General features: G+C 47.2%; 1 protein-coding gene across 2 annotated transcripts in view; it reads right to left on the reverse strand.

Moving 5' to 3' along the window:
- hhatlb (hedgehog acyltransferase like, b) overlaps positions 1-24,220 on the reverse strand; it is an 84,986-nt gene that overhangs the window by 21,186 nt on the left and 39,580 nt on the right. For both annotated transcript variants that reach the window (XM_085987439.1, XM_085987438.1), the window contains exons 4-9: positions 23,588-23,701; positions 21,159-21,353; positions 13,760-13,969; positions 10,736-10,907; positions 9,836-9,980; positions 9,117-9,152 (exon numbers count right to left, since the gene is read on the reverse strand). In XM_085987439.1, coding sequence (XP_085843565.1) covers positions 9,117-9,152; positions 9,836-9,980; positions 10,736-10,907; positions 13,760-13,969; positions 21,159-21,353; positions 23,588-23,701 — 872 coding nt within the window. The remainder of the gene's footprint in view (positions 1-9,116; positions 9,153-9,835; positions 9,981-10,735; positions 10,908-13,759; positions 13,970-21,158; positions 21,354-23,587; positions 23,702-24,220) is intronic.

The raw sequence follows: 24,220 nt of genomic DNA on the forward strand, positions 1-24,220 counted from the left end.
GGCCCGCTACTTCTTCCTTACCCAACTGGACGTTAGCCGACTGTTGTTCCCTCCCTAGACATCTTTCCCGAAGAGACTTCTTTATGCGTTCATATTCATCCCACTCTTCCTGGGTTTCCTGCAAATCCTTCACTAATGACTTCAATACTTCCCCTTCCATCGGAGATTGATTGATCGGGCTATTCAATCCTTCTACTGGAGCATCTGTTTCAACAGTCTGTTGTTCCCATTGACGTGATTCAGCGTACTTTTGGCATCCCAGTAAAATCCGTGTTGCACCCTCAGCTATATCCGTAACTTTTGAGAGCTCCGAACTCCTTCCCTCTGAAGATTGAAGCTCGTGTTCAGATTGTTCCCATTGCAGAGTCTTGTCCCTCAACATATGAAGGAGTTGGCTGACCGTTAACTCTTCCGCGGGAACACTGTGAATCAGAGTCTTCTCCATTTCATCCACCTTTTCCTCCAATGCTTTCACCTTTTCCTCTTGGACTTTGGCTTTCAACGCTCGGAGAAGTTGTGCCATGATGCTATCTAGCTCTTGTGCCATGATGCTCTCTAGCTCATGTCTTACAGTCTCTGTGTTTCTTACAGTTTCCTTTTCTTCCGCTGAAAGGATTCCCAGTTGAATCTGTTCTTCAAGTTGTTGAACCTCGGTCATTGCCGCCTCATATTTGTCTTGGGTTTCCTTCAATAATTTTCTGAGTTCTTGGACATCTTGCCTTTCATGTTCTGCCATGTCTTTCACCTCTAATTTCTCCTCTATGGATGGAACTTCTACCGATGAGTCTGTCTTGGCCTTGAGCTCATCAAGAATTTCCTGCAGCCTTTGGACTTCTTGCTCATGTTCAACCTTTAGTTGCTCATATGCTTCTACTGAAACTAGCTTTTCGGAGGTTGCCGAGTTAACCCCCTCCAGAATTGTAGCCTGGGCCTGTTCATACTGTTCTTTCAACTTCTCACACTCTGCTTGTAAGGAGTCGTAGAGAAGAACTGGAATAAAATCCTGGCTTCCTGAAGATTCCTCTTCATTTGCTTCTTTCGCAATTTTCTGTTGGAGTTCAGCCAAGGCTGCTATGCTATCTGCCTCTCGAAGTCTCACTGCCATCAAATCTTCTTTATTCTTGCAGTCTATCTCAGCCATTTTCCCTTTACTTTCATTTAACTGAGTGAGTAGTCCCTTATTCTGGGCTGAGAGATATTGCACCTTCTCCTGTAGACCATTGCACTCCTTCTCTGCTCGACATAGCTGGTTACTGCTGATTTGGTTCTGTGTTTCAAGTTCCAACATCCTTTGCTTAGCTTCTTTCAGTTTCGCCCCTATAAGCTCCTCTTGCAACATGGCCACATTATTCTCATCAGGTAAAGAAGCGTTTCTCTTTTCTATGTCCAAGATTTTTTTCTGCATCTCTTTAAGTGCACACTGCGATTCAGCTTCTCTTAACCTTGCCTGCACTAGCTCCGTCTCCAATTGCAGAACAAAATCCTCAGTGTAGCGTGGTTTGCCTTTATGCTGTATCTCTAGATCATGCAAATATTCTAACTCCTGAACATCATAAGGGAGATGTGATCGGTAATTGGTCACGATGGCTCTATGGTCGCTCTCTGCTTGAGCTAGCTGCTTCTGTTGTCTTTCCAGATTCTCCCATTTGGTGTCATAGAACTTTTTCATTGTTTTCATCTCTTGTACGAGACGGTAACTCAATTGTTCTAATTGTTGTCGTTGTTCGGTGGAGTTCTGTTCTGAAACTTTGTTCTTCTCTGGAGCATAAGCCTTTATGCATGCCTTCGTTTTCCCAACCTTCGTCGGCAAGTCCATTTCAGCCTTGTCTTTCATATTTGGGTTGGTCTTATCGTCATCCGTTTCAGAATCTGAGCTGCTTGTCTGCACCGAGTCCTCACTCGTTATGGCTTTTAGATAGTGCCATTCCATGTCTATTTTCTTGATCCACTCCCGTCCTAGAAGTGGTGGTCCTCCCTCGTGTAGTACGTATAAGTTCATTCTTGGGTGTTCTTTACCCCTATCTCTCACTTTTACTCTTATCTTTCCCATGGGGTATACTTTATGCCCCGTGTATGTCTGCAATACGAACTTGGTATCTCTTAAGGGTATATGTGAGAATAGCCGGTGGTAATCCCTTCGATTTATGACTGATAGAGCTGATCCAGTGTCCAACTCCATTTTCACTTGGATTCCAGCTATTTTCAGCATGACCCAGATAGTTTGTAGGTCAGCTTCCTTACTCACATTGTGAATTCTCAGACTACCCAGCTCCTGGCCGTTTGGGTCTGAGTCTGAATTCTGTTCGTCTGAACTCTTCTCAGCCACCTTGTGTACCTGGTTGTACCTTTCCTGTGATGGCTTCCTTTGGTTGTTGGTCCTTTGGTTGTTGGTCTTCTTCCCTGACCGGCATACCTTAGCTATGTGACCCAGTTTGCCACATTTCCTACATTCCTGGTTCTTAAACCAGCATTGGTTCTGGTCGTGTGTTGTCTTCCCACAACGATAGCATTTTGTTGTTGTCGAGGTAATTTGATCCACACTTAGTGCTGCTGTCTTTAGCTGCATTTCCGCAGTTCCCTTCGCTGCGGCTTCGTGCGATGCTGCAATAAGGACAGCCCTGTCAAGTGTAAGGTCGTTCTCTTCGAGTAGTCGCTTTTGCGTTCCTTCCTTTGCCAACCCGCACACGAACTTGTCTCGCAATGCCTCTGTCAGATTCCCTCCAAACTGGCAGTATTTCGCTAGTCTACGCAGTTCGACCAAGTATTCTGCGTTGCTTTCGTCTTTCCGCTGCGTTCTCGCATAGAATTTGAATCGTTCAGCCAACATCAACGGTGTAGGGTTCAAGTGGTCCTTCAGGACAGCCACAATATCATCGAAAGTCTGATCCGCCGGTTTAGCTGGTGCTAGTAGATGCTTCAAGAGCCCGTATGTCTTTGCGCCCATCGAGTTCAGCAAGGTTATAGCTTTGTCATCTTCTTCTATTTTATTGGCCTCACAATAGATCTCAATGCGTTCCACGTACGTGGCCCAGTCTTCTACCTCGGAATTAAAATCGTTGATGTTACCACGCTTAGGCATCTTCCTCTCTTTGGGAACAACACAAGTATTTCTTTAAATTATTATTTCTTTTTTTTTCCTAAGATGGCGGCTTTTCCCGCGAAAATGGCGGTTTCCCACTCTTTCCTTCTCTCCCCGCCCCTTCAATGGCAGTTTCCCGCGTCTGTCGTCTTCTCCGCCTAATGGCGGCTTCCCGCGTTTCTTCCCTGGTGGGAGGGTACGCTTTCCCCACAGCGGACAGGTTCAGCCGCTGGGCTGGCTCTCGCACAGTTCCCCTTACTCGGCTCTGTCTCTCTCTCCCGCTCGCACGGCTCTACCGGCTCTGGGTACACCCCGTTGACGGAGAACAGTTCAGCCGCTGGACTGGCTCTCGCGCAGTCTCTCTCCCCTTGCTCGGCTCTGTCTCTCCCGCCCGCTCGGCTCTACCGGCGCTGGGTACTCCCGTTGGCGGAGAACAGTTCAGCCGCTGGACTGGCTCTCGCGCAGTCTCCCTTGGTCGGCTCTGTTTCTCCCGCACGCTCGGTTCCCAGTCGCCTCCCAGCCCTCTCGCAGTCCGGTGCTTCCCTCCCCGGCTGTGGCTGAGTTTCTCTCTTCCCGCGCCTACGCTCCCGGTCTCAGCGCTTCGTGGCTTCGGTCGCTGCCCGGCTTTCCCGCCGATCGCGGTCTGGCTGTCTCACGACGCCGTTGGACCCGACTTTCCGTCCGGCTCCTTTCCCCCTCGACCGTGGTCGAGTGCACAGCCCTTATCCTCCGGATATTCTTTACACTTTCCCTTACTCACAGTCTCCGTGGCCGCCTTGCTTCCTGCTGATCGGCTCACTCCGCACCGTGGCAGAAGGGACAGTCAGTGCCTGTTGCTGATGGAAGCTTTTGTTGCTAAAGCCTTCCTCTTTTCTATTGCTGCAGCCTTGTGTTTTCTCCCAGCAGAACGACGAGGGCGGTTGCCTCTCTTCGACGCGCTTTAGTTGCTTTGGTAGTCTTGCCGCAGGGTACGATCGGACTCGTCGCCACTGTAAAGTCTGTGGGTTGTGCAGTTAATAACGACACAGACTTCAGGAGTAACAAACAAACAGGACTTTACTATTCGAAGGTCAGGGCGAATCTGCCCTATAAATCATGCCACAGCACTTATATACCGGTGTGGTCACCGTCGGTATTACCGTATACAGAAGCCAAACAAGTAGTGCCACACCTAAAATAGTTCTCTTAAAGGTAAACGGTTACATACACTACACTTACGACGGCTTTTTAAATGTGTAACTTCTGGAGACTTACCCTCCCGGGAAAACCGGCAAAAAAAAAAAGTTCGACACGCACACGCAGCCTCTCCGGCGCACGCGTTCGAACTCTGAACCCCTTCGTTCAGGGGAATGGAAGTGCCGGTTTCCCGCGCATGCGCAGTGCATGCAGGAAACCGGCACTTCCATTGGGCTTATGGGTGAGTACCCCGTGTGTACTTACCCGTGGAGACCCGAAGTTCTGGGCCAAGAAATAAGAAATTGCATTTATATAGCGCCTTTCACAACCTCAGGACGTCCCAAAGAGCTTCACAGCCAATTAATTACTTTTTAAGTGTAGTCACTGTTGTAATGTAGGAAATGCGGTAGACAATTTGCGCACAGCAAGTTAACAAGCAGCAATATGATAATGACCAGATTATCAGTTTTTTTTTTAAAGTGATGTTGGTTGAGGGATAAATATTGGCCAGGACACTGGGGTGAACTCTTCGAATAGTGCTGTGGGATCCTTTACGTTCGCCCGAGAGGGCAGACGGGGGCCCCGGTTCAACGTCTCATCTGAAAGACGGCACCTCCGACAGTGCAGCACTCCCTCAGCACTGCACTGGGAGTGGTCAGCCTAGATTTTGCGCTCAAATCTCTGGAGTGGGACTTGAACCCACAACCTTCTGACTCAATTAAACATCAGTAAAAACTTCCGGGTGGTTTATGATGAAGGATTCCCAGGTGGCATGTCAGGGGGCAGAGCGGTACTGTGCCACGTGGGTAGTAGGACTCCTGTTCGTGCCTGTGATCATTTACACCAAAAGTGTGGAGAGGGTGCGGAGGAGATTTACCAGAATGGTACCAGGGATCAGGGACTTCAGTTATGTGGAGAGACTAGAGAAGCCGGGGTTGTTCTTTTTAGAGCAGAGACGTTTAAGGGGAGATTTAATAGAGGTGTTCAAAATCATGAAGCGTTTTTGATAGAGTAAGTAAAGAGAAACTGTTTCCAGTGGCAGGAGGGTCAGTAACCAGAGGACACAGATTTAATATAATTGGCAAAAGAACCAGAGGGGAGATGAGGAGATTTTTTTTTTTAATGCAGCGTGTTATGATGACCTGGAACGCACTGCTTGAAAGGGCGGTGGAAGCAGATTCAATAGTAACTTTCAAAAGTGAATTGGATACTAACTTGAAAAGGAAAAATCTGCAGGGTTTTGGGGAAAGATCAAGGGAGATGGACTAATTAGACGGGCACAGGCACGATGGGCCGAATGTCCTCGTTCTGTGCTGTATATGATCATATATAAAAGAGCCCCAAACCCTGGTCATAGAGTCATAGAGTTTTACAGCACAGAAAGAGGCCCTTCGGCCCATCGTGTCTGCGCCGCCCATCCATCCCTGTCCAGTCTAATCCCATTTTCCAGCATTTCGTCCATAGCCTTGTATGCAATGGCATTTCAAGTGCTCATCCAAATGCTTCTTGAATGTTGTGAGGGTTCCTGCCTCCACCACCCTTTCAGGCATTGAGTTCCACATTCCAACCACCCTCTGGGTGAAAAAGTTCCTCCTCAAATCCCCTCTAAATCTCCTGCCCCTTACCCTGAATCTATGCCCCCTTGTTATTGACCCCCCCACTAAGGGGAAAAGTTCCTCTTTATCTACCCTATCTATGCCCCTCATTATTTTGTACACCTCAATCAGGTCCCCCCTCAGCCTTCTCTGCTCCAAGGAAAACAACTCCAGCCTGTCCAGCCTCTCTTCATAGCTGAGGCGCTCCATCCCAGGTAACATCCTGGTGAATCTTCTCTGCACCCTCTCCAAAGCAATCACATCCTTCCTATAGTGAGGCGACCAGAACTGCACACAGTATTCCAGCTGTGGCCTCACCAGCGTTTTGTGCAGCTCCATCATAACCTCCCTGCTCTTATATTCTATGCCTCGGCTAATGAAGGCAAGTATCCCATATGCCTTTTTAACCACCTTATCTACCTGCTCCGCTGCCTTCAGGGATCTATGTACATGTACACCAAGGTCCCTCTGACCCTCTGTACTTCCTAGGGTCCTACCACTCATTGTGTATTCCCTTGCCTTATTTGTCCGTCCAAAATGCATCACCTCGCACTTTTCAGGGTTAAATTCCATTTGCCACTTTTCCGCCCATCTGACCAACCCGTTTATATCGTCCTGTAGCCGGAGGCTTTCCTCCTCGCAATTTACCACCCCACCAATTTTCGTGTCATCTGCGAACTTACTGATCATACCTTTTACATTCTCATCCAAATCATTTATGTAGATCACAAACAATAAGGGACCCAGCACCGATCCCTGAGGTACCCCACTGGACACAGGCTTCCAGTCACAAAAGCAACCTTCGACCATCACCCTCTGCCTCCTGCCACTCAGCCAGTTTAGGATCCAACGCGCCAAGGCACCCTGGATCCCATGGGCTCTTACCTTCTTGAACAGTCTCCTATGCGGGACTTTGTCAAAAGCTTTACTGAAGTCCATGTAAACCACATCCACAGCATTTCCCTCATCCACCCCACTAGTCACCCCCTCGAAAAATTCGATCAGATTTGTTAGACATGATTTACCCTTGACAAAGCCATGCTGACTATCCCCGATTAATCCTTGCCTCTCCAAGTGGAGATTAATTTTGTCCCTCAGAATTTTTTCCAATAATTTCCCCACCACAGATGTTAGACTCACTGGCCTGTAATTCCCTGCTACCCTTCTTGAATAATGGTACTACGTTAACTGTTCTCCAGTCCTCTGGTACATCCCCTGTGGCCAGAGAGGTTCTGAAAATTAGTGTCAGAGCCCCTGCAATCTCCTCCCTTGCCTCCCACAGCAGCCTGGGATACATCTCGTCCGGGCCTGGGGATTTATCCACTTTTTGGCCCGCTAAAACCGCTAGCACCTCCTCCCTCTCGATGCTAATATGTTCAAGTATGTCACAGTCCCCTTGCCCGATTTCTATGTCTGCATCGTCTTTCTCCATAGTGAACACAGATGCAAAAAATTCATTTAAAACCCCGCCTACATCCTCTGGCTCTACACACAGATTGCCACTTTGGTCCCTAATGGGCCCTACCCTTTCCCTGGTTATCCTCCTGCCCTTAATATACTTATAAAACATCTTAGGATTTTCCTTTATTTTGCTCGCCAGTGTTATTTCATGGCCCCTCCTCGCCCTCCTAATTTCTTTTTTAAGTATGCCCCTGCACTTTTTATACTCCCCCAAGGCTTCTTCTGTCTTTAGTCTTTTGTAACTGCCAAAAGCCCCCCTCTTATTTCTAATGCATTTTTGTATATCCCTTGTCATCCAAGGTTCCCTTTGCTTGTTGGTCCCACCCTTGACCTTTACAGGAACATGTTGGCGTTGTACTCTCTCTATTTCCCTTCTGAAAGTCTCCCACTGTTTTGATGTGGATTTTCCTATAAGCAGCTGCTCCCAGTCCACTTTGGCCAGATCCTGCCTTATCATATTAAAATCGGCCTTCCCCCAATTTAGAACCCTTATTTCCGGGCCGTCTTTGTCTTTTTCCATGACCACCTTAAATCTCACCGAATTATGGTCACTGTCGCCAAAATGCTCTCCTACTGACACTTCCACCACTTGCCCGGCTACATTCCCCAGAATTAGGTCCAGTACCGCCCCCTCTCTTGTAGGACTTTCTACATGTTGGCTCAAAAAGCTCTCCTGGATGCACTTTAAGAATTCTGCACCCTCTAAGCCTTTCACACTCTGACTGTCCCAATTTATATTGGGGAAGTTGAAATCCCCCACTATTATTACCCTATTATTTTCGCACTTCTCTGAGATTTGCCTACATATCTGTTCCTCTATCTCCCCCTGACTGTTTGGGGGCCTATAGTACACTCCCAGCAAAGTGCTTGCCCCCTTTTTGTTTTTAAGTTCTACCCATATGGCCTCATTAGAGGAACCCGCTAATATATCATCCCTCCTTACAGCAGTAATTGACTCCTTAATTAATATTGCAACACCCCCTCCCCTTTTACACCCCCCTCTGTCTCGCCTGAAGATTCTATACCCCGGAATATTGAGCTGCCAGTCCTGACCCTCCCTCAACCATGTCTCCGTGATAGCAACAATATCGTACTCCCATGTGTTCAACAACAACTTCAGTTCATCCACCTTATTTGCAAGACTCCTTGCATTAAAATAAATGCCTTCCAGCCCTGCCATATTCTCTTTTGCCTTCACATATTTGCTCTGCCTTCCCAGCTGACTTGTTTTTCCCTCTGTATTTGGCCGTAAATCAACGGTGATCGGACATTATTGTCCCTGATGGGGCTCACTTTTTTGCAGCCCTTACTGTCTGCTCCTCTTGTAAACAAACCTTTTGCTATTCAAAGTTCCTGTTCAGCTTGGCTGTGAATTGCAGGGCTGCACAGCCAGTCCCTCTAGAGGGTTTGTAAGGAACGACATGTGTTCTGTCCAAACCACGCTGATTTCCTCGTCTCTCAAGAAGTCTTCCAACAAGAGCTTACTCCGACGTCACCCAACAGCCCTGCGATCCCCAGCAACGAGGAGGACCGGAGCAACAAGATCATAGGAACACCATCGCTCACCATCCTGACTTGGACATCTGTTGGCATTCCTTCATTGCTGTGCGGGGGGTGGTCACAATCCTGGAATTCCCCACCTAATGCCATCGTGGGAGCACCATCACCACAAGCACCGGTTCAAGGAGAAACTCCACCGCCACCTTCTCAGGGCAACTAGGGATGGGCACTAAATGTGGCCTTACCAGTGTCACCCACATCCCGGGAACAAATAAAAAGAATGAAAACAAACGCTTGCTACTTACTTGCACAGCCAGTCATTTATCCCTCTGTCAAAGTGCCTGAAATAAAAATCATACAATTAGCAGAAGGTATGAAATATATTTTAGATTTCTTCCTTTCCCCCCTCCCCCCCCACCTCCACATGGTCTCACGTCTACGATAGCAAAATACTGCGGATGCTGGAAATCCGAAATAACAACAGAAAACGCTGGAAAAACTCAGCAGGCCAGGCAACCTCCGCGGAGAGAGAAACAGAGTTAACGTTTCAGGTCGAAACCCTTCGTCAGAACTGAGAAAAAAGCAGGAAATGAAACAGATTAAAAGGCCAGTTTGGGGGCTGGGAAATGGGGGAGGGGATGAAAGAACAAAAGGGAAGGTCTGAGAGGTGAAGAGACATTAAGAGATGTTCAAGACGAGACGAGGTGGTAATAGGACAGGTAAAGAGACAAAGGATGGCTCGAGATGAAGTGTGAAATGCGCTGGCAGAGTGAGAGACAGCTGCTGTGTGGGAGAGAGAGAAAAAAGGAAAAGGCAGGTCTCGCGTCTCTACTTGCTTGTTCACGAGGACACAGAAGCACAGAATGAGGAAAGGTTGTTCAATCCCTTAAGCTTTCGCGGTCAATTTTTGTTTCCCGCCGAACTCCCCACCCTTGGAGCGAACACCAGCCTCGGTCGGTTTTCGTTAGAAGGACAAGCGCAGGGAAACAGAATAAAACGGAATTTAAAAAATAAAACCACTTACGTTTCAGCAAAAACGTACAGCATGGTGATGCATTTTGGCGGTTTGGGCGGGTCGAGGTAATCAAGCCTGGCAACGGTCCCGACCACTCCGAACATCACTGCCGCCTTTATCCAGTCATACACCAGGTTGAAATAGGCCAAGCAAGCTGTGCCAGTGGAATCGGGTACGGGGCAAAAGGAAAGACAAGATTTGTCAGTAAAAAAAATCTTTGGACTCCATCAGCACAGTGTTTGATTTTGTGGAGTTGGTGGGTGCTTTTATCTGTCAGTGTGTCTAGGTGAGGGTGGGAAAGGGGTTCTTATGTACGCCTAGGGTTTTCAGGATGTTAATCTCATAGCCGTTTGTGGGAGCTTGCTGTGTGCAAATTGGCTGCCGCATTTCCTGCATTACAACTGTGGCTACACTTCAAAAGTACCTCATTGGCTGTGTAGCACTTATTTTTTTAAGCGATGATTAATTTTTTAGTCTTTTTAAAAAAAGAAAAGGGTATTGGGAGGAGAATTCCAAGATTGTGGTGGTTGAAGATTTTGCTTTCAATAGTAGAGCTTGGTGGGGTAGGGGGGGTTGCAGGAAGAAATACAGAAAGTAGTCCGAACTCAGAAGAGCAGGTGGGGGGTGGGGGGCAGCTGAGCGCAAGGCTGGAAGAAGTTGCAGAGGTAGGGTGGCGCGAGGCCAATGGAAAAAGGCCGCGGAGGGATTTGTAAAGGAAGGTGAGGAATTTTCAAATCCATGAGGTGGGGGGGACAGGGAGTCGGCGAGGTCAGGGATAACGATCGAACAGGACTGGAGTGTGGGGGATTGGACATGCACAGCGGAGCTCTGATGGAGTTGGGAGTTTGTCGAGGGTGGAGCTCGATGAGGTGGACAACGGAGAGGCCGATGTTCTATCTGCTGACCCACCTAATGCCCAGTCGGAAAGGTGTGCGACCAGCTTCAGGTCTGAAGGTATGGTCAGAATGTAGAGGTAATGGAAGACGACATCCACGAGGATTATTACAGCAAGGTGCCCTAAAGCATATTTCCTGATGTTCCACATCTCATTTTCTTTCCGAGTAAACTTCGGTTGGTTTATCTGTGAGACACGAGACTCAGAATAAGAGAACATTAGGAAACAGGAAAGGTCATTAGGGGTCAACAAGCCCAACACCATTTGATAGATCTCAACCCTCACCTACCCTCCTTCGCACCATAGTCCCAAGTTTACAATGAAGTACCTCTACACTTAGAAAATAATAATAGGATTGGGCAGAGTCAACACGGATTTATGAAAAGGGAAATCATGTTTGACAAATCTGTTAGAATTTTTTTGAGGATGTAACTAGCAGAATAGATAAGGGGGAACCAGTGGATGCGGTGTATTTGGATTTTCAGAAGGCATTCGATAAGGTGCCACACAAGAGGTTATTAAACAAAATTAGGGCTCATGGGATTGGCGGTAATATACTAGCATGGATTGAGGATTGGTTAACGGACAGAAAACAGAGAGTAGGAATAAACGGGTCATTTTCGGGTTGGCAGACGGTAACTAGTGGGGTACCGCAAGGATCAGTGCTTGGGCCTCAGCTATTCACAATCTACATCAATGATTTGGATGAGGGGACCAAATGCAATATATCCGAGTTTGCTGATGATACAAAGCTGGGTGGGAATGGAAGTTGTGAGGAGGATGCAAGGAGGCTTCAAGGGGATATAGACAGGCTAAGTGAGTGGGCAAGAAACATGGCAAATGGAATATAATGTGGAGAAATGTGAAGTTATCCACTTTGGTAGGAAAAATAAAAAAGCAGAGTATTTTTTAAATGGTGAGAGATTGGGAAATGTTGGTGTTCAGAGGGACCTGGGTGTCCTTGTACACAAATCACTGAAAGTTAACATGCAGGTACAGCAAGCAATTAGGAAAGCAAATGGTGTGTTGGCCTTTATTACAAGAGGATTTGTGTATAAGAGTAAAGATGTCTTACTGCAATTATATAGGGCCCTGGTGAGACCACACCTGGAGTATTGTGTACAGTTTTGTCTCCTTACCTAAGGAAGGATATACTTGCCATAGTGGGAGTGCAACGAAGGTTCACCAGACTGGTTCCTGGGATGGGGGGATGGTCCTATGAGGAGAGATTGAGTACGCTAGCCCTATATTTTCTAGAGTTTAGAAGAATGAGAGGTGATCTCATTGAAACATACAAAACTATTACAATAGTTTTGGTCTGGCGAGCTGTGCGCGGGAGATGCAATATCAGGCGGCCCCCAGAATTATGGAAGGCAGGGTCTGTTCTTGGGGGGGTGGCGGGGGGTGAATTTCTGGTGTGGCAGTGGCCCATGTTATTTCTGTGGCACCCAGAGGAGCAATCTTGGTCCTTCTGGTCCCAGGAAAAGAAAGAAAAAAACTTACCTTCTGGGCTCCTCTGGCTGAAAAAGCATGATGCATGAAACCGGATAATCTAATGGAGGGAGATGGGACCCTGGGTTGATGTCATGCCTGACTGTCACAGATCGTCTGGTGAAGGGATGTGGCTTTGGGCTGGACCGACCCCAATCCCCACCGACCTGAACCGCGGCCCGTCCGATATTCTTTTCTCCCCCCCCCACCTGACCTGATTTGCGGGCCAGCTTAGTAGGAGTCAGCCGATATCCGACTTTCCAGAGAAGCAGGAAGGGGAATGAGACACGGAACAGTCGCAAGAGGTAGCCTGAACTTTTAAAATTTATATTAAATACAAATTTCCCAGTCTTATAATAATACCTTCTGAAATCCGAAAAATTCCGAAAACCGAAACTCAGCTGGTCCCAAGGCTTTCAGATAAGGGATAGTGTACCTGTATAAGATAGTCACCAAGAAATCCAATAGGGAATTCAGAAGAAACTTCTTTACCCAAAGAGTGGTGAGAATGTGGAACTCGCTACCACAAGGAGTGGTTGAAGGAAATAGTATAGATATATTTAAGGGGAGGCTAGACAAGCATATGAGGGCGAAGCGAATAGAGGGTTATGGTGATAGATTTAGATGAGGAAAGCCGGGAGGAGGCTCGAGTGGAGCATAAACGCCAGCATGGACTGGTTGGGCCGAATGGTCTGTTTCTGTGCCGTATATCCTATGCAATGTAATATTTATCCCTTAACCAGCATAACGTAAAAAACAGATTATCTGGTCATTATCACATTGCTGTTGGTAGGACCTCGCTGTCACGTTTCCTACATTACAACAGTGACAACATTTCAAAAGCACTTCATTGGGTGTAAGGCTCTTTGGGACGTCCTGAGGTTGTAAATAGCGCTGTATAAATACAAGTCTTACTTCAGTCCGTAAGGGTGACCCCAAGCTTCCGGACACCTGTCACTTTCATTCACCACTCCACTCCCACTCCAACCTCACTGTCCTCGGCCTTTTACACTGTTCCAATGAAGCTCAGCGTAAGCTCGAGGAACAGCACCTCATCTTTCGATTAGGCACTTTACAGCCTTCTGGACTCAACATCGAGTTCAACAATTTCAGACCATAACCTTGGCCCCCATCACTTTTTTCCATTTTTTTCCCTCTCTCCCACATGGCAGCTGTCTTTCATTCTGCCATCGCCATTTACACTTCATCTAGAGCCATCTTTTGTTTCTTAACTTGCCCCATTACCTTCTCCTTTTGCCTTGCACCATCATCCCCTTTTGTCTCTTAATCTCTCCTGCCTTCCATCCTATCACAGACCTTCCCTTTTGTTCTTTCCTCCACTCCCCCTTTTCCCGGCCCCTAAACTTGCTTAAAATCCTGTTCCATCTCCTGCTTTTTTCCAGTTCTGACAAAGGGTCATCGACCTGAAACGTTAACTCTGTTTCTCTCTCCACAGATGCTGCCTGATCTGCTGAGTGTTTCCAGCATTTTCTGTTTTTATTTCAAGTCTTGCTTTAAATCGCCCAGGCGGGGTGTTTCAAGCCTACCTGAGCGTGGAACTGATCGAACGTCATCACAGGTCCAAAGAAGAAGAAAGGGAGGTAGAAGTTGTATATGAGCAGGTCCAGGATCGAGTAGTTCCCATCTTTCTTCTCGGCATTTTCCAACGCGAAGCTCATGCATCGCATGATGGTGAAGCCGCTTCCTCCGTAAAACAGGACATCCTCGAGCTGGATGGCGCCCGTCACAAACCCGGTCTAGGACGAGATGGACCAGATGATAAGAGTTCAGATGGGACAAGTTCAGCCCCGTGTAAAACTAACATTTCAGGACCGATTCCAGTATTGGAAACAAAACAAAAAAATAGTGGCATGCCTATGTTTGATGAGCTGAACGGTGCAGGAAAGAGTCTAACTAATGGCGCACGCTGCGAGATGCTCCACTCCAGCAGGATCCGGCCCATTAACATGTGGCAACCCTACAGGACTTCTTATAGCAAGGGTTAAAATGGACTTAATTTCACTGGATCTTTGGTTTTGGGAGGATGGAGTCAGGAAGAAATATATTCCATATGGAACAGGTGAGCTTGTTGGGAGTTGTAGAGATAGGCGGTGAGTCACCCTGTCCGAACACACAAAGCAGCAACGCTTCGGTCTAAATAGCACTGCTGCACTTAAAGCCATCATTACAGAGGCAGTTGGGAAGTGGCTTGCATACGGGCAGTATGAGGAAGGCAGGATGGCCAACTCTTCCTGTCAGACAGTGCGTCAGTGGATGTTATGTTGATCAGTCAACAATGCTCCTTAGTTACACCAGGAAAGCAGTTGTATAAAAACCTTTGCTTTGGACATTTTGTGGAACAAACGCAACAGTGTACAAGAACAAAATGGCCACTCCTGCGGCAAGTACCACTGGTGGAGGCCAATTACATTCCATGCCGGCTGCACTTGCTCCCAATTGCTGTTGTATTCCCAGACCTCTCTGCTCCTCCACCACATTTCCTTTCTTGCCTTCTAAGGAATAAGCGGCCTCCTTACTCCTGAAAAAGCGGCTCCGAGACCAGGTAGGCTTACTAATCTGCAGTCTCCGAGCTCAGAGGGAGGGAGAGAAGTAAAAAGTAATCGAAGTGTGACGTCACCAGAAAGCAGGTAAGCGATTGGTTGGTGAGTATTTCTCTCTTTTTAAACTTTAACTCTATGGTTTATAGTTGCTAAGGTCTCTCTGGTGTAGCAGGGACTGTTGGTAAACCATTTAACTGTAGTGTAATTGGTGGGATTGATTTGATTTAATTTAATTTCAATTAATTAAAGGGTAAGTCATGGCAGGACAGCCCGGCCACGTGGTATGCTCCTCCTGCACTATGTGGGAACTCCTGTGTCCCTGACAACTACGTGTGCAGGAAGTGTATCCAGCTGCAGCTACTGACAGACCGCATTGCGGCACTGGAGCTGCGATTGGATGCATACTGGAGCATTCGCGATGCTGAGGACGTCGTGAATAGCACGTTTAGGAAGTTGGACACACCGCAGGTAGAGGTTGGACAGGCAGAAAGGGAAGGGGTGACCAACAGGCAGAGTACTAGGCGCAGGCAGATAGTGCAGGGGTCCCCTGTGGACATCCCCCTCTTGGGATTATGGAAACGTGGCTCAAGGATGGCCAAGGCTGGAAACTCAACATCCAGGGGTATTTGATATTCAGGAAAGATAGGCAAAAAGGAAAGGGAGGTGGGGTAGCATTACTGGTTGAAGAAGGGATTAATACAATTGTAAGGAAGGATATTAGCTCTGATGATGTGGAATCTGTATGGGTAGAATTGAGAAATACCAAGGGGCAGAAAACGTTATTGGGAGTGGTATATAGACCTCCAAACAGTAAGGCGGAAGTTGGGGATGGCATTAAAAGGGAAATTAAAGAAGCGTGCAATAAGGGCACAGCAGTCATCATGGGTGACTTTAATCTACATATAGATTGGGCTAACCAAATTAGTAACAATACTGTGGAGGAGGAATTCCTGGAGTGTTTACGGATGGTTTCCTGGACCAATATGTCGAGGAACCAACCAGAGATCAGGCCATCTTAGACTGGGTATTATGTAACGAGAAAGGATTAATTAGCAATCTTGTTGTACGAGGCCCCTTGGGTCGGAGCGATCATAATATGATCGAATTCTTCATTAAGATGGAGAATGAAGTAGTTGACTCAGAGACTAGGGTCCTAAATTTAAATAAAGGAAACTACGATGGTCTGAGGCGTGAGTTGGGTAGGATTGATTGGGGAATGTCACTCAAAGGGTTGACGGTGGATAGGCAATGGCAAACATTCAAAGATCGCATGGATGAACTACAGAATTTGTTCATCCCAGTTTGGCATAAAAATAAAACAAAAATGGTGACTCAACCGTGGCTAACAAGGGAAATTAGGGATAGCATAAGATCCAAGGAGAGGACATATAAATTGGCCAGAAAAAGCAATAATCCTGAGGATTGGGAGCAGTTTAGGATTCAACAAAGGGGGACAAAGGGATTAATTAAGAAGGGGAAAATAGAATATGAGTGTAAGCTTGCAGGCAACATAAAAACTGACTGTAAAAGCTTTTATAGATATGTGAAGAGAAAAAGATTGGTGAAGTCAAGCGTAGGTCCCTTGCAGTCAGAATCAGGGGAATTTATAATGGGGAACAAAGAAATGGCAGACCAATTAAATACATATTTTGGTTCTGTCTTCACAAAGGAGGACACAAATAACCTCCCAGAGATGCCGGGGAACATAGGGTCTGATGAAAGGGAGGAACTGAAAGAAATCAGTATTTGTAGGGAAATGGTGTTAGGGAAATTGATGGGATTGAAGGCCAATAAATCCCCAGGGCCTGATAATCTGCATCCTAGGGTACTTAAGGAAGTGGCCCTAGAAATAGTAGATGCATTGCTGGTCATCTTCCAGAACGCGATAGACTCTGGAACAGTACCCATGGATTGGAGGGTAGCTAATGTTACCCCACTATTCAAAAAAGGTGGTAGAGAGAAAACGGGGAATTACAGACGAATTACATCGGTAGTGGGAAAAATGCTAGAGTCCATTATAAAAGATGTAATAGCAGAGCACTTGGAAAACAGTGACAGGATCGGACAAAGTCAACATGGATTCACAAAAGGTAAATCGTGCTTGACTAATCTACTGGAATTTTTTGAGGATGTAACTGGTAAAATAGATAAGGGAGAACCAGTGGATGTGGTGTATCTGGACTTTCAGAAGGCCTTCGATAAGGTCCCGCATAAGAGATTAGTGTGTAAAGTTAAGGCACATGGGATTGGGGGCAAGGTATTGACTTGGATAGAGAACTGGTTGGCAGACAGAAAGCAAAGAGTTGGAATAAACGGGTCTTTTTCCGAGTGGCAGGCAGTGACTAGTGGTGTACCGCAGGGATCGGTCCTTGGACCCCAGCTATTCACAATATATATTAATGATCTAGACAAGGGAACTAGATGTAATATCTCCAAATTTGCAGACAACACAAAGCTGGGTGGGCGTGTGTGCTGTGAGCAGGATGTCGAGAAACTCCAGGATGATTTGGACATGTTGGGTGATTGGGCAGAAACATGGCAGATGCAATATAACGTGGATAAATGTGAGGTTATCCACTTTGGTGGCAAAAACAGGAAGGCAGATTATTATCTAAATGGCAATAGATTGGGAGAAGGGGAAGTGCAACGAGACCTGGGTGTCCTTGTGCACCAGTCGCTGAAGGTAAGCATGCAGGTGCAGCAGGCGGTTAAGAAGGCAAATGGTATGTCGGCCTTCATAGCGAGAGGATTCGAGTACAGGAACAAGGATGTCTTGCTGCAGTTGTACAGGGCCTTGGTGAGACCACATCTTGAGTATTGTGTGCAGTTTTGGTCGCCTTATCTGAGGAAGGATGTTCTTGCCTTGGAAGGAGTGCAGCGAAGATTCACCAGGCTGATAGCTGGGATGGCAGGAATGATGTATGAGGAGAGATTGGGTCGATTGGGCTTGTACTCGCTGGAGTTTAGAAGAATGAGAGGTGATCTCATTGAAACTTATAAAATTCTGACAGGACTGGACAGACTAGATGCAGGAAGGATGTTCCCGATGGTCAGGGAGTCCAGAACCAGGGGACACAGTCTAAGGATAAAGGGTAGGCCATTTAGGACAGAAATGAGGAGGAATTTCTTCACCCAGAGAGTGGTGAATCTGTGGAACTCTCTACCACAGAAGGTGGTGGAGGCTAGTTCATTAAATATATTCAAGAAGGAGTTGGATATATTTCTTAAGGCTAAAGGGATCAAGGGATATGGGGAGAAAGCAGGGACCGGGTACTGAATTTGGATGATCAGTCATGATCGCATTGAATGGCAGAGCAGGCTCGAGGGGCCGAATGGCCTACTCCTGCTCCTATCTTCTATGTTTCTATGTTTATGTTTCTATGAAACCAAAATGAACCACCGCACACTTTGCCGTATTGAATTTCATTTGCCATTTAGCAGCCCACTCTGCAAGCCTGTTTATGTCTTTCTGTATTTTTGGTGCAGTCCTCCACATTATTAGTTATACCTTGCCAATTTGGTACCCTCTATAAATTTCGACAGCATACTTCCAATTCCCGAGACCAAATCATTTATGTATATCGTGAATATCAGTGGTCCCAGAACAGATCCCTGGGGGGACACCACTTCCCGCCAGTCTGAGAAATTTTCCTTAACTCCCATCCTCACCAATTTATCCCTGGCATCTCATTATTGGTTAGTTTGTTAGTTTTTTTAGTGGAATATATTTCCCCTGAACTCTAATCAATCTCTCCTTTGCCAACTGTTGTTCTACCTCTTTCTCAATATTTTTCTTGCTCCAACTTCATTCCCTCATGACTTTTTTTCCCCCCATCGTTCACATACATCAGATTTCCAAATTGGGGGGGCTCGCCCGCCCTCCTCCTCCCACCCCCAACCAACCCCTCTGGAAGGACACAATGAAGTTATCCGGGGGGGGGGGGGGGGAGACGCTAGCTGTAACTCTAACACTTGGGGCTGGATTTTCATTGAGGAGGCGTGTAGGAGGCGGGGCTACAACTTTCGGGGTTGTAGTCCCGCCTCCATCGAGTTGTGGCCAACCCACGCGATTTTCACTTGATTGATCTTGTTGAGCCCGCCCAGTGGGCTCAGCAGGCCAACTAAGGGCCACCCGGCAACAGGTGACATCACAGATTGACATTTCACCTGTCAAAAGCTTTTGACAGATAAAATATCAGCGTTTGACAGCTGTTTGAAGCTGTTAAACACTGACAATCTGTACTCCAAGTTAATTCCTTCTTCTCAGGCTGATTTAGAGATCTCTCCAGAACAGAAAGCTGAATGCTGCAATTTTTGACAGCTCGCGGCCATTCTGCTTTCTGTGCCGGTGAGATGAGGGACTCCCGAGACCTGAAGGAAGGAAGACTGTAAAGGTAAGTAAATGTAAATAAAACTTCTTTAAACACTTTAAACACACTTACCTCTGCACTCATGCACCCATTACTCACCTAAACACCGGATATCTCGAACCCTCCAAGCCCTTCAGCCCGACGGCCGCCTCACTCACTTGACGTGGTTTGGAGCCGTTGGGAATCCCACACTTCAGCAATAAAAATAGGGATTAGGCTAAAAACTGCCTGTTAACTACCTGTTAACAGGCAGTTAATTGGCACTAATCCCCTTCCCGCCTCAGGGAGACGGGTCCCAGCACAGGTCGGGTACCCGCCTCCTTTGAAACGGGCATGGAGGCGGGTTGGGGGCGGGATGGGTTCGTGCCCCCCGATTTCGAGATTTTAACCCCCCACATGCCTCCAATCCCACCTCCACGGCCCAATGAAATTCCTGCCCTTGGAGTACTGTGCACACTTCTGGTCTCCATATTACAAAAGGGATGTAGACGCACTGGAGATGGTGCAAAAAACAGATTTACAAGGATGATACCAGAACTGAGAGGTTATACCCATTAGGGAAGATTGAACAGGCTGGGGCTCTTTACTCTGGAAAAGAGAAGGCTGAGGGGGTGACCTGATAGAGATCTTTAAGATTATGAAGGGATTTGATAGGGTAGATGTAGAGAAGATGTTTCCACTTGTGGGGGAGACCAGAACTAGGGGCCATCAATATAAGATAGTCAGTAATAAATTCAATAAGGAATTCAGGAGAAAGTTTTTTTTTTAAACCCAGAGAGTGGTTAGAACTTGCTACCACAGGGAGTAGTTGTGGTGAATAGCGTAGATGCATTGAAGGGGAAGCTAGATAAGTACATGAGGGGGGAAAGGAATAGAAGGGTATGCTGACAGGGTGAGATGACGTAGGGTGGGAGGAGGCTCGTGTGGAGTTTAAATGCCGGCACAGACCAGTTGGGCCGAATGGCCTGTTTCTGTGCTGTATTTTCTATGTAATTCAACCCAACGGTTAATGCCTGCAATACGTATTTTGTCCATTGGTGGTGCAGTTGTTTGCCTTCTGGTCTGTACCCCTGCGCAGCATAAATTGCTTTTTCGAAATGCTCATGAGCCCTGGGGTCCTCGCTGCCGTGAGAACAAAATAAATAAATAGCAGCAAGTCGGTGCCCCCAGCTTCCACATCTCAGCTTCTTGATCTTTGCCCCAAGTCCTGCAGCTCTGTGGAGTGTCTGGTGTTTTTTGTCCTTGTGTCGAAGTCCTCATGAACTATTGGGTCCCCCCCCCCCACCGATGCTTAGAGGGAAAACATAAATAGCCTGCCTTTAAAACTTGGCTCGGCCTCAAAGAGGACTTTATTGCACCTTTCTGAAAAGTCTATTTTGCCCCAATTGGATTTGGCGTTGCTGTTTGCTTGGCATCGAGACAGAGGTCGATAGATTTCTCTTAGGTGAGACCACACCTGGAGTACTGTGCACAGTTTTGGTCTCCGTATCTGAGAAAGGGCATACTTGCCTTAGAGGGGAGTGCAACAAAGGTTCACCAGATTGATTCCTGGGATGGGGGGATTGTCCTATGAGGAGAGATTGAGTAGATTGGACCTGTACTCTCTGGAGTTTAGAAGAATGAGAGGTGATCTCACTGAAACATATAAAATTCTTGAAGGGCTTGACAGGGTAGATGCAGGGAGGATGTTTCCCCTGGCTGGGGAGTCTAGAACCAGGGGTCACAGTCTCAGAATAAGGGGTCGGCCATTTAGGACTGAGACGAGGAGAAATTTCTTCACTCAGAGGGTGGTAAATCTTTGGAATTCTCTACCCCAGAGGGCTGTGGAGGCTCAGTCGTTGAGTATATTCAAGACAGAGATCGATAGATTTTTGGATATTAAGGGAATCAAGGGATATGGGGATAGTGCAAGAATGTGGAGATGAGGTAGAACATCAGCCATGATCGTATTGAATGGCGGAGCAGGCTCGAGGGGCCAAATGGCCGACTCCTGCTCCTATTTCTTATGCTCTTACCTGCCAAGAGCACACAGGCTCTATTTTGAACGTTGCTAAGCTGCACAGGCCGGCAGCGATACACAGCCACTTCTGTTTAGCCAAGCCAATGCCGTAGAGCAGAATGCAGTGGGTCAAGATTAACATGAGGTACGAGATGCCCATTGTAGCCAGGACTGCAAGTATCCCATAAACCATAAAATACATGGATCTGTGCTGTGAAAAAGAGAACATTGGTAATATAGTAAATATCCACATCAATTAAAAAAAATAAACGCACTTTGTTCAGTGCATCACAACTACGTCTTAAGAATGAAGCAACGAACATGAAAATATCGTGGGGCCTGGAATCCGTAAAGCCTCGGCCGGTGTCCCAGTGCACGAGGTTTGGGCACAGCGGCGGCAGCGCTCGAATCGACGCCGACTGCGGGGCCCGAGCCTCCGCGGGAAGGGTGAGGGGACCATCTACGCCTCGTGCTGGGCTGCACTGCCCAGGTTGCGTTCCTGCGCGGCATCTGGACATTTTTGTATCCGGCACAGGCACGACGGGCCAAATGGAGTGCCTCACAGCTTTATATTTAAGCTTTCTTGTTTTAATTTCCCCCCACCCCCTTTCCCTCACCCCACTCCCCTCGCTACCGCACCCCCTCGCCACCCCATTAGACAGGCCTGGTTCAGAGACTGGGCCCAAAGGACTTATCAATACAATGAGCGTTAGCTGGCTGTTTCCCTCCCCACCCCCCGAACCCAAACCCCCCCCCCACCCCCAATCACTTAGATAAGCTAAAGAATGGCTTAAGTCTCTAGGCAAAACAACTTCCATTTGTGACCAAGGTGCCCGCTAAGCTGCGCGGCGGTCTGGAGTACTGCGCAGGCCGCTCACCGGCTTTTTAATGGAAGAAACCGCAATGTGTGAAAATTTGAATGGGCCGGGCAGCCAGTTAAAGAGACCGCGCACCAAAAGAAAAAAATTAAGAGGGAACATTGCTTGTGACTAGACAAAGAAAAACCCGTGAGAATACACTGCTTCTAAAAACCCAACATTAAATATCATTTTTTTCCCCTCAAATCCATAATGTGTGGAAAAAGGTCCAAAAAAACCCTGAGACGTGCTGTTGACCTTCGCATTTGAATGCTCTGGTTGACTAGGGACAACATAACACGTACCATATTATCACAACCCATAATATGACGACTCAGTGAACCGTTTGTTTTCAGTAAAGCACTCGTGTTCAGTCAGCTGACGCTACTGCTGACTTCCTTCTCACGGACTGCCTCTCCTCACCCCAAACCACGGGGCAAAGCCACGTGGCAAAACCTAGCCGTTAGAAAATGCCCCATCTGTAATGGAAGATATGACCGCCAACTGCACACCCGAAAGCGAAGGCTTTAACTGGAAACACGGGGTGCGTGCTTTGGAAGAAGCAGGAGCATACGCAAGATGGTAACACATTTGGGGTGGGGGTGACACTTAGATACGAAAGGTTTATCACGACTGCCAAGTGAAATGAAGTTTTGTAGCTTATGTAAGAATGCAGGTGCAGATGGGTTTTTCTTTTAAAATTCGTTCACGGGATGTGGGTGTCGCCAGCAAGGCCAGCATTTATTGCCCATCCCTAATTGCCCTCGAGAAGGTGGTGGTGAGCCTCCTTCTTGAACCGCTGCAGTCCGTGTGGTGAAGCTACTCCCACAGTGCTGTTAGGGAGGGAGTTCCAGGATTTTGACCCAGCGACGATGAAGGAACGGCGATATACTTCCAAATCAGGATGGTGTGTCACTTGGAGGGGAACTTGGAGGTGGTGATGTTCCATGCGCCTGCTGCCCTTGTCCTTCTAGCTGGTAGAGGTTGTGGGTTTGGGAGGTGCTGCCAAAGAAGCCTTGGCGAGTTGCTACAGTGCATCTTGTAGATGGTGCACACCATCTTAAGATGCCTCTCTGCCCATCAAACCCACTCAATTCAATAGTTCCATGCAACAAATAGCTCTCCAAACCCATTCATGCCAATAGTTCCATGCAACAATTGGCACCACCCTGGACCATCCCCATTGTTTAATCTCCGGAGGGAGGTGAGCAATCACAGTGAAAGCTCCCTTGCAGGTTTTTTTGTGACCAACAGTAAATACCCAGGACGTCACCTAACATTACAACCTCCATTATTTAGCACTGAGCAGTGGGATTCCACACAAGGCTCGGAGCAGCTCGGGTAGCATCGTGTTCGACACAACTTACTGTCATCTCTGTTTGTACTTATCCCAAAAGTTCCATTTCTCAACCGTGTCCTCTCACATTGACGAGAACAGAATTCAACACCAACACTGGTCCCACACGATGTGGGTTGGCTCTACAATATATCTATAAATGCTGCCTCGTCACTGTCAGTAACGCCCGCATTCCAAGAACAAATAATCATTTTTTTAAAACGACCGACACCGAAGAGAAACTGTACCCACCTGAGGTATAGTCATGGAAATGGCTTTGCCAAACAGAATATGACCAGATAAGGCAAAAAGGATGTAGTTTCGGAACTTGGTGAACCACATAACCCATTCAAAGTCAGCAACATCCTGGAAAAGAAACAGAGGGGAATTAATACCGTGTCCAGCCATTCAGGGCATTAGCCGTGGCTCAGTGGGTAGCACTCTCGCCTCGGAGTCAGAAGGTTGTGGATTCAAGTCCCACTTACATAGAATTTACAGCACAGAAACAGGCCATTCGGCCCAACGGATCTCTGCCGGCGTTTATGCTCCACATGAGCTTTCTCCCAATCTTAATTGCTTCATCTCACCCTAACAACATATCCTTCTATTCCTTTCTCCCTCATCTACTTATCTAGCTTCCCCTTGAATGCATCTATACTATTCGCCTCAACCACTCCCTGTGGCAACGAGTTCCCCATTCTCACCACTCTGAGTAAAGAAGTTTCTCCTGAATTCCTTACTGGATTTATTAGTGACTATCTTATATTTATGGCTCCAAGTTTTAGACACCTCCACAAGTGGAGGCATCTCCCCCATGCCTATCCTGTCGAACTCCTTCATAATTTTAAAGACTTCTATCGGGTCACCTCAGTCTTCTCTTTTCTA

The sequence above is a fragment of the Somniosus microcephalus genome, chromosome 5 (genome assembly GCF_052327205.1).
Source record: "Somniosus microcephalus isolate GS21.2 chromosome 5, FLI_Smic_1.0, whole genome shotgun sequence".
NCBI lineage: Eukaryota > Metazoa > Chordata > Chondrichthyes > Squaliformes > Somniosidae > Somniosus > Somniosus microcephalus.